Below are 11,163 nucleotides of genomic sequence, written 5' to 3'. Positions count from 1 at the left end.
GCGGCTCGCCCCGGCCCCTCCGTTTCCCCGCCCGCCCGCAGCCCACAGGTGGCTGCCGGAGCGCGCCTGTGGGGGAGTTACAGGCCGGGCTCCGAGCAGCGCAACGGCCGCGCTGCGAGGCGTCGCTCGCCTCCCACGAACGCCCCGCAAAGCCCACCTTCCCCGGGAGGGACCGAGGGAAGGCGCGGCCCCGCGCGTGGCCCCTCACTCGGGCGGGCGCCGTCCTCTCCCCTCGGCCCCCTGAAAGGGAATTCAAGCCTAAAAAAAGAGGGGAAACGGGCGCGGTGGCCGCGTACGTGTCGGTGCGGCAATCCCCCGCCTCCTCCGCGGACGCACGCCCGGGCTGGGGGCTCGGCACCCCGCCGCTCGCTGCCGGCGGGCGGGCGGCGGTTCCAGAGCCGGCGGGCGGTCCGGGGCCGGCCGCGGCAGCCTCGCCCGGGCCGCGTTGACGCCTCTCCGCCGGCGGGGCGGGCTGCGGCGCGAGCCGCGTGCCGGGCGGGGCGGGCCGAGGCGGCGGCAGCCGCTGGCGGGGGTGAGCGGGCGGGCGCGGCGCGAGCGGCGCGGAGCCGTTGGCGGGGCGGGGCGGGCTGAGGCGGCGCAAGCGGCGGGAGCCGTTAGCGGGGCGGGATGGGGTGGGCCGGGGCGGCGGGAGCCGTTGGCGCGTCAGGGCTGAGGCGGCGGGAGCGGCGAGGAGCCGTCGGAAGGCCGGGGAAGCGGGCAGCGCCCGCCCGGGGGGAGGGGAGGGGAGAGGCAGGCCGGGGTGCTGCGGCCCGATCGTCGGTGCCGGAACGGTCTTTTTCGCCGTTTTAACCCAGCCTGAGTGCGTGACTCGTCTCTCCTCCCCGGATAACCACGTATTTCTCTCTGATCGTTCCGCAGCCTTATCTGCACGTGAAGAGTCTGACTTAAGGTTAAATTGCTTTTTAGTCGCCGTGTCGCGAATTCATCCAAATGACCGGATCCTGTCTGCACGTGCATTATTTTCGGCGCGCGGGAGGCCAGTCGGGTTGACGGGTACAGTTCGCACTCGGTCTGTCTGGCGCTGATCCCTTTCGTGCAGCTGCTTGGGCTGTACTGACCGCACTCGGCCGTACGCTTCGGGCGTCACACCAACCCCTTCCAAAAACCCCTCTTGAGGCACACATACGCAAGAGGAGTTTTATTTACGAAAGATGTTTCAATGAAAAGGTCTTAAAAGTCGAAAAAGACGATGCAAGTTTGCGGCGGAAATGACTTAAAATATAACAAATTGCACAAAATAACACTGATCATACAATATTTCAAAGATTAACAGGCATGTGCTAAAGAAACTGTCGAGTCTAGAAATATCCCAAATATATCTAGTTTACAGATCGCTGTACAAAAAGCAGTTATAAATACTTCACATCTAGAAAAAATACACAGAACCTTTGAAATAGACTTTCCCTTACATATAAACAACCTTTGTAGAAAAAACAAAACACCCAATACAGGCCAATCCCCCTGCTCCTAGGTATGTTTGAACCAGTACTGGTAAGCACCAACATCTTCTTTAAGTGTGTCACAAACAGGAGCTGAGTTTCGATTTTAAAAAATAATTTTAGCGTTCAGAATTTAATTAGGACCAAATGGGGACTACAAAAGATAACACAATATGGTACATTCGTAATTTGATAGGAAATGAGTACTGAGGAGGTGGAAGTAGAGAAGTAAGGGGCGGTTTGTGTAGTTCTTGTTCATACAAGTCTCCCGTTTGTGTCAGCAGTGAATTACTTTGACCCTGATCTTTCAAACCGTTATGCACGTGATTGATGAAGTCAATACCAGCAGTATCAGGCCTTTTAATCTATTAATTTTCTTGTCATGTCAAAAGTCAAAACCCTTTCGAAATAAGACACCTGTTGTGAAGTTGTAGTAACTGAAATGCACATTTCCCTAGAACACCTGTATGGAATTGCACTAAAAATAAAAAATAAGATATGTTTTGTAAAAGAGAGTCCAAGAAAGTTTATTACAGACAATTTGGCAGGCTCAGGTTTATGGTAACGCAGTGTTTCTACATACAGTTTTAAGACTAGAACAATTATATATCTTTTTAAAAAAATCTAACTTTTCTTGTTAATATTAACATCAATTTCTTTAAGTTAGTAATCTGCCATTACAGGAGCATAGCACCAATTTAATATTTATTGCTGTCATTTATCCCTACAAATATATTTTCCGAAGATATTTACAACTGTACAAATATTCACAAAAGTGCAAAATTAAGACTTTATTCCGTGTAACCGTTCGTTGTGTTCAGTGTTGAGTCTCACGCATGACGATGACTGCCGTCTTGCCTTTCTTATTGCTGTGTGGTGAAAAGTCAGAACACCCCGCTGCGAGTACAGTGCTTTGGAGGGAGAATTTTCAACAACCGTCTCTTCTCCCCCCTCACTCCCCACTCGCCTTCAGCTCCATTACGTGCTGCAGTCACAGCCCACTGGGATATGTCTCTATACGTCGTTTGAGCCTTGGCTGGCGCAAGAGGAGAAGCTATCATATAGAGAATCGCTCAAGGATTCTAAATTGTCCACGTCGTGCCTACCCGAGCTATTTAAGGAAGCTTCTTCTTTCTTTCCATTTTCTTCCTTTTGTCCTTCAACGTTGTTCAGACAGTTCTTCTCTTTTTCTAATAAAAGTACGTTATTGCTGTTAAATTTATTGAGAGACTCCAGGGAAATTTTAGATAATCTATTCTGGGAATCTTCTTTTGTTTCTTCAGTTTGCTTCAATTTCTGTAATAAGTGAGGGAAATATTAGAAACATATTTCTTATAAAAATAAAGTTATCCTATTGTACAGCATTAATTACCATCTTTCCAAAGTTCACAGGGTTAAAGGAAATAGATTGTTAGATGCTTGAATATCTGTTATAATTCAACAGAACATTAATGTCCACTTTAGGATAAATCATAACTTTAATGATTCTGCTGAGACAAATAGGACTCCATTTACAAAACAGTTAAGCACTATTAACGTCTTAAGTAGCAGATCCTGGATATGCATGTGTTAAGCATCTCCAGCACCTTCACAGTAATTTACATCTTCTCCTTTAGGAATGCTTTGGGGGGTATGTTTAAACGGGTATTTGTTTAAGTAGAGTTTGGAGTCTGCTAAAAAAAAAGGTGCATAGACATGTTCAGAGGAGAAAATAGCATTTTCCATAAATTACAGACGCAAATGAAACTTGCTAGAGAATAACCTCACATTTTGCATGTGTAAGCCTATTGATTTCCACGGACTCAAACCCTCTCTAATAGACAAGAAAGCAACAAGACAGGAAATTATACTGAACTGGGCCAATCCCCACAGACCAGAATCAATCAGATATTGGCCAGGCCTACTCGGAGAAGTGTTGCAATTCTGCGGGAACACCGGACGATGTATTAGCACATTATATTAAAAGTACACAGGAGTAATTTTATCCCTTTGTTAGCTACTGGTCTTTTCAATCAGAGATCTGACCAAGGAATAGTTAGGGAACTGCGTAGGAATAGTTATATGAACTGCAGTTCAATAAAAATGACCTGCCGTTCATATACAGGGTGTTTCACCGTCTGTGTAACTAACTCCTCTTACGGGTAATATTACTACAGAAATATGAGATAACATTCAACATTTTATAGGACTCTTGGAGAGGTAGGATGCAAGAATTCTGAGATATGCTGTCAGAGTGCAAGCAGTTCCTCATTTTTGGTACTACCATCAGATAGCGAAGACTGAATCAGTAAACTACTGTCAATCCAAGACATTATATTTCAGTTTACATAGAAAATTAAATGGTATTTTAAGCACACTGAAAATACAGCTTAGCCAGCTGTATGTATGATGTGGGTTACTACATATGCAGTTGTAAAGGGTCATTAGAATTTAGTGAAGAATTCAAGTTTCCAGTAAGTCTAATGTTGTGCATGCTGTGCTGCTTACCCTTGGAAATCTTGGGCAAGAGGAAGACAAATTGTTACATAGTTTGGTTGCTTGTTTTTATGGCTAGTTAGATAAAAATCGAAATGCCAGTCCAATGACTGTTTATGTTGCCATCTTGCCCTATTTCATACAATAGGGCATAACAATGCCTAGATTAGGTTAGTATTTTTATCAAATGGTTCAAACAAACTTAAGCAAAGCAACAGGAGAGGCTAAGGTCTTAGTAAATGAAAATATTCTGTTTGGTTCATTAATCTTCAGTCTAAAAGGTTTTAGTGGATGCTATGTAAGATTCTGATTTTAGATGACAAAACTAAGGTCTTCAATATCTGTAATTGCAATGTTTTCTGAAATAGAGGAATATAACCCTTGGTAATGGGAACAAACACAAATTTAGGACCCTTCAATATAATTTCTCCACAATTTCAGCTTAAAATGTTTTTCCCTTTCCCCTCATTTAACATACCATACAATATTAGTGAAACAGTTGTTTCTCTTCTCTGTAGGCCAGATGAGAAAATTCTCAGACATGGCATCAATAACATACATATTAGCATTTTTTGCTCTTCAGAGTACTATATCTAAAATACTTTATTATATGACAGACTAAATGATTTTTCTTTGTGTATATTTTTCCCACTTCATAGCTTTTCTTTAGATAAATTGAATGTGGCTGCTTAGCACAGACTTGGGGCTGCAGGAAGTCAATACTGGTGTTAGTAAGGTCTATGATAAAACTTTTATTGATTTAAATGGAGCCAATTTCTGCTCTTGGGTAGGAGGAGCAGAGACACCTAGAGTATTTGCTGCACAGAGCAGTCCAGATGAAGTATCAAAATAAGAGTAGGCTCTTTGGCTGGCTGAAGGATAGCCTTAAACCACAGGACAGCCTGGAGTGAATTCAGTGGTATATTCTGCATATATGTAGTATCAATGATTTATTATACCCTACAAGCACAACCTAGACTACAATCCTACTTTAATCACACCCTAGTTTGTCATTTAATATAAGGCTAACAGTTTATAAAATATATCTGAGAAACTGCAGGGAACAAAAGTATTCTTTACAAATTTTAAGTAAAATAATTGAATCAAATGAAATGGAAGTGATGAATTGAAGTGAAGCCCATCGGTGAAACCCACTGGCAAAAGATACGCAGAGTAGTGAACAGTACATCTACAACACATCAAGAGTTAAAGGAAAAACTAATTCTAAAAGTTGCTGTAGCAAAATGTGTTACTAAAATAGAGACAGAATTCAGAAATAAGTTATGGATATTTTTTGGACATAACAGTTGTCCTTTTTAGATGTCTTAATGCCCAGTTACATCCTTTTGTGAAAAAAAAAATCTTTTCCTTTCTTTAACACATTACTGCAATAGTATGCAAGTACGCAAAGGTAATGCTCATGTGATGTGGAAAGTAATACTTTGCAGTTTTTCATTTGATGTAGGTGTAATCTGTTTGGCTGCAATACACTGTTTCAGACCATCTGTTGCTGATTTTATAATCAGGTAAGAATGTGGGATCATCTGGATGGGACTTCTGGTAGGGAATAAATATCCTAGAACTGTACTCAGATATCAGATGTATAATATGTACAATATGATCTTATCTCACGATTTTATTAGTACAGCTGCACTTAAATCTGTTAAATTTTTTGTTAAATCATATATGGAATAAAAATATATTTGTGGTTAGAAAGTTAAAATATGATATTCTAGTCCTTGACACACAGAAGAAAACTCATTCACAGCCTGAGCTCCACGAGCAAAAATAAAGAAAACTTTAAGCAGAGATATTAATGTAAGAATCTGCATAATCAACAAATAATTTTCTCCCACAGTAGCAAAATTATGTACATTCCTAGAGCTGAAAAGTCACTGGTAATTTCTCTAACCTTGGAGTGTCAGAACAAATGTTACCCCAAGTTCTCTAAGAATTTTTTCTGTAGTTACTATAGATGCAATTTGGAAAAAATTACCAAAGAGTATTTATTTAGATTCATCCTTAATTAAGTTTCTTATTTTTCATGGCAGTCACAACAGCTGCTAGATGAATCAAAAGGCAAAACCAAAGCAACTATTATTAGAATTTGTTTGATAAATTGTGTATGTGGTTAAGTAGCGTCTTTAGTTTTGTTCATGTAGATTTGTTATTGACTTCAGCAGAGTCACAGATATAACAAAGAACAAGGGTTAGCCCAAAGATGTTAGTATTGTGCATTTTAAAGTAATTAGTTCATAAATGCATTTGAGAGTCACACTAATGTGAATCAGTAGCTTTTCCTGCCCATAGGAACATTTGGCAGCAAATCAGATGCGTTTTGTATCCACGAGAACTGGGTGAGATTTGGTAGTAGTGTAGAGAGCACCTAACCTCTAGGTCATGGGCTCCAATCAAATCTTTCCTATATTAGTAGTGACTTTCTGCACAATGAACAGGTGGTTTTATGACCACAGGAAAAAAAAGGACTCGGTGAGTTTGTTCAGCGTTGGTGGAAGAGCTAAGATGGGACCAACAGTACGTGCTTGCTCTCAGACAGGATTCTTCTCAGAAGTAATATTTAAAGCCATTTCAGCCGGAAGTGTTGACTTTGCTGCTGACTATTCTGCATCTGTTCTATGTATAAATAAGGTGTCTGCTGCATTTGGTGTGGTCACTTATATGTTTTCCTAAGTATTAACTTAAGCAAAAAGATAAAAAGAGGCAATCACAGATTTTGGTCTAAGCAAAAAAAAAAAGGCTCAGTACAGAAAAGGACTGTGATTTTCACAGTGCCTCTGTAAAAGCATTGGCCCATCATCCTAAAGCTGATCAATGTATAGCTTGTTTTACTTATACTAACTGTATTTTTGTATAGAAAATCCATACTGTTATAGCCTTAGGGTATGGGGAGTATTTGTTCTTCTCTGTGTAAGTGGAGAGCTTCCCACCACTGGTGTTTCTTAGCTAGTCAGTACGGGGTTTCTTAGCTAGTCATACCACCTGAGAGCACTGATGAGTTGTCAGAAGAGGAGAAGCTCTATCTGACATAATACAGACATTCATCATGAGTCACATCACTTTGAAATAAAGTCATGAGTCATGAATCAGAATAATGTTTCCTTGTTGGCAACATCCTAAAGGGAATAACTAAAACCCATTAGTGATATAATAAAATCTGGCATGTCACTTCAAGCACAGCAAATTAGGAAAACAAAACTAGCCTGCAGTTACACTGATACATTATAAATAGGTGTTATTTCTACGTTAATACATCAAATTAAATTTTTTTAAACTATAAAAATGAGAGGTTACATGTGGGTAGAATGCATTTTCAGTGCTGTGTGATCAAGGACCAGTCACAACTGTAGCTGTTCTGAATGGCACAAAGAGTCTGCAGGTCTAATAGGAAGGAGCAGGGAAGGATGGGCTGGTTCATAGGTACAAAGGACCCCACAGCAGGCACGCAGAAAGGAATGCAACAGCAAGTCTGTTTCTTCTATATGGTAACACACAGAGGCTCTGATTGCCTGGAGGTCAGGCAATGCTTATAAGGCATGCCAGAGCCCAGAATTAGCAATGAACCATTCTGCAGGATAAATGTATTTTCCAGCTGTCTAAGTTTAGTTAACCAGCACTTTAAAGGGCTCAGAATCAGTTACACACAAGAATAAAATGAACTTTATTTATGTCTCTCATGCACTGGGCAATTTAGTTTTTAGATTAACACAAAAGCAAGAAGGGCATTGCTTCAAGTGAAGTATAACTGCAAAACACTATTGGGTAAAAACAACTAAATTGCTATGAGAATTAAATATAGATCAACAAAATCAATACTTAATTGTATAACTCAAGGTCTTTCATTTCAGATCTGATCTCTAATAGGAGATACAAGGTATGTTAACTTTTTATTTTTTTAGTTATTATTTAAAACTTTACTGTGAAGGAAAACAATTTTCTAGATTTTTACCTTTTTAAAAATTGTTAGGTACTTTGTCTGCATATGTTCAAGGTAAACTTGATTCTGTAGTGCCACTGTTTCTTATTTTAAATTCAGAGTTTTACCAATTTAGATATCCTCTAGTCCTATAATTGCTTTGTATTTATGACACAATGGGTCTAAGTGGGATATGCAGTTGCAGCATTACATAGGTTGCTTATACATAACCTGTTTATTAGGAAATTTTTAATATGTTCACAGCTTCTTGTAAAATAGGTGTATTGACATACAGAGCAGTATTCTGATCAGAGATATACTGGTGTAATCAGAAGTAACTTCCCACTGAATTCAGTGGTGTTACACGACCAGTTTGCAGTAGAAAGGTGTAACGTGAAAAGGGTTGGTTTTGAACTACTGGGTAGTAGCTTTCTATCAGCTAGCCAGGACAGAATGCAATGGTAGACTGTGGAAAATGAACAGTTCCCAGGTCTCATTTAACATCAGGTGGACAGGTAACACTCTGCACTGAAAATAGTTGTACAGTCACATCCAGGAAACTACAAAGGTGAAAGCTGTAACTGCATGACCTCTGCTGTATTACAGCTGAGCTAAAAATGTGATGTTTGAACTTCTCTCTCTTTAAAGCATAACCTTAAATAATAAGTCAAGCCTTGCTCTCCTTTGTATATTGTCAGAAGCTTTCATCTATGTTCTGGGGTGACAGTAAAATAATTTTTGAAATAATGAATCACTTTTCTTTTTTCTACTTGAGCAGAAATCCCACGATTATTTTGCTGTAGCAGACAATGACATTCTCAAAGACACACCATCAGATTTTCAAGATAAACAGTAAATGCCAGTTTCTTTTCTTGGGAAAAAATGCATTGATATGAAGTATTTTCAAGTTCATTAGTCTGCCAGCAGTTTATAGGACAGCCATATATACATAGGTACATATCATCCACTTACGGCATTATGGGTAATAGAACAATGACAACAGAACTGAAGCTTGCCTACTGTATTTAAGAGTATAACAATCTACAAATATATTTTAGTATCAAAAGGACAGCATTGCTGATGATCCTGAATTGTACACAAGTTACGTTAGAGGAAATAAAGCTGATTAGCATGAACTGTGTATGATTCATCTGGACAAAACAGCTATCGCTTAACGAATAGGTGACTGAGGAGTTGAGACTTATATTGTCTACAGCTTGAATTCTTGCATGGTTTAGGAGATAAAAGATAGTTTAGTGAATTGAGCCTTATGCTTTCAAAAGTGTAATTTTAATAAAATGATGAGATGACTAAGTACATTCAGCATTCTAATGCCAAGAATATCATCCTCATAATTTACAAAGTATATGATTATTTTGTTGATATGACAAGACTGTTTGACCTGATTAGGTATATACTGACCCTCTTTGAACTTTTACATAATTTAATAAACCAGGATTTTCAGGTCCCAGTTTCCAGGTCAGGTAAATCTAGCTTTTTACCTTCTGCTCAGTTATGAACTGAATGCCCCAAATGTGGTTTTCTCGTAGTGCCTCAGAACAGCCACGGGCTGCATCAACTGTGCATGGACAAAGTTTATTTAAAATGGAGCAAGAAAATACAATTCTAAGTGGCAATGCTTTGGAAAATGGTCACAATGCAGGTGCTCAGTCAAGTGTGTTGAGGGGATTTATTAAAAAGAAAAGCAATTAAACACCAGTACTTTCTCCAGAAGGCAAAGCAGGGCCTCACTCTGTTCACATTGGCGGAATCACCAATTTTGCTTCTCACAGAGGGAGACTACCCACTAAAAGCAATGCTTACTGCAATCAGAGGCTCATCACAAGGCATTAAGGAAGAAATATCCATGGTGAGAAAAGAAGCTGATACTCAAGTTTTTAGAACCTGATAGACTGAAAATGAACAAGACATGCATGGGATACACTTTGCTTTTCAGAGATCCTTTTAGCTCTACTTGTAGAGGGAGTTAGATAACAAAATTGTTCTGTTTTTCTAGTGATGGGAAAAAAAATCACAGTGAAAAAAAATTCATACTGAAAGATAAGATTGCTGAGAAAGTCACTGAACTCCACTTAACCATTTGAAGTTCAATACTGTTCCTTGGCAGAATTATGTTGAGGGTTATGTTGCCAGTGATAACCTACCAAATCGTACTGGAACTATGCAGTCTTAAGTAACTTAACTGTTTCAGTCTTCATCAGACTGTATTTCACCACACAGCATTTACGTATACAGAGGTTTGTCCTACTGAATGAAAGTAGTTGTCCTTACCTTGATGAAAGTATGGCCGATCGTTTCAATAAAGAAGGGGCTTTATAAAAAAAGGGCTACAATTTAAGCCTAGATTAGAAGTTCGGAGGATTTTTTTTTTTTTTAAATCGGGATACTTACTCCAAACTGAATCAAGAAGGGGAAAAAAGTATAGTGTAAGAAAAAAAAATTAAATCTAATACAAAATTGAGTTCTTAAAGAGACAGATTCTATCCTACATTAGACTGTAGCAAAAAATTCCTCTCAAACTCAGTAAATACAGGATCGTACTCATACAACATATAATCTCACTGGCATTTTCAGTAATCGGGGTCATTTTTCTGTATAGCTGAACTATTCTCAGACTACTGTTCCTAAGTATTAGCTGTGTTCTTACCTGTCTTCATCTTCCACCTTTGGCTTTTTGAACAAGACTATTTATTTTGGTAATTACAAAGACACTTATCCTCTCACTTTCCAGTGATGTCTGAGTTCCTGGCCTGTAATGTCTGTCTGTCTGTCAGTCACCCAGCATACTGATGGAAACAGAATTGCACTTCAAGACTGTACTGCAAATGGTAATTGGTAGTGGGCAATGATTTTCCACACTAGTAATCCTCTCTTTTGAGTACAGGACTAGATTCACTTCAGGTTAGCCTGTGACTATCCAAGGTACATCAGCTGACCTAAGGGCAAAAAAACAGAAGCAGCAGATAGAGAAGGAGCAATGTTATGTGGTGGCATCAAGAGCAAATCAACAGTATGAAGAAACCATGTAGAAATAATTCTCCCAGCTATGAAAACTGGCTTGTTGTATGCACTAAGAGGGCTGTGCTGTCTGCAGGGGAGTTCAAGGAGTATGAATCTCTGCTGGAAGACCTGCAGAGGAAAGAAAGGGAATGTCCCTTCTTACAAGTTTTAAAGATGATTCATAGAGGTCATTTAAACAAAGGAGTGAGCTCCACAGCAAATAGTTTTCTCATTTTTAGCCTTTGAGGAGGACAGTTGGGAAGAGACAAACAA

General features: G+C 39.8%; 1 protein-coding gene across 16 annotated transcripts in view; it reads right to left on the bottom strand.

Moving 5' to 3' along the window:
- Nucleotides 1-1,144: 1,144 nt before the first annotated feature.
- NCKAP5 (NCK associated protein 5) overlaps nt 1,145-11,163 on the bottom strand; it is a 400,045-nt gene continuing 390,026 nt past the window's right edge. For 13 of the 16 annotated variants that reach the window (XM_072873993.1, XM_072873983.1, XM_072873980.1 and 10 more), the window contains one exon: nt 1,145-2,756. In XM_072873993.1, coding sequence (XP_072730094.1) covers nt 2,475-2,756 — 282 coding nt within the window. In that variant the 3' untranslated portion in view covers nt 1,145-2,474. Of the gene's footprint in view, nt 2,757-10,537; nt 10,827-11,163 lie in introns of all 16 variants that reach the window. The other 3 variants (XR_012044259.1, XR_012044257.1, XR_012044258.1) reach the window with 2 other exon arrangements.

This window comes from Ciconia boyciana, chromosome 10, assembly GCF_034638445.1.
Source record: "Ciconia boyciana chromosome 10, ASM3463844v1, whole genome shotgun sequence".
Classification (NCBI taxonomy): Eukaryota; Metazoa; Chordata; class Aves; order Ciconiiformes; family Ciconiidae; genus Ciconia; species Ciconia boyciana.
The sequence above is the reverse complement of the archived record's forward strand: the minus strand, read 5'-3'. Positions and strand labels throughout refer to the sequence as shown.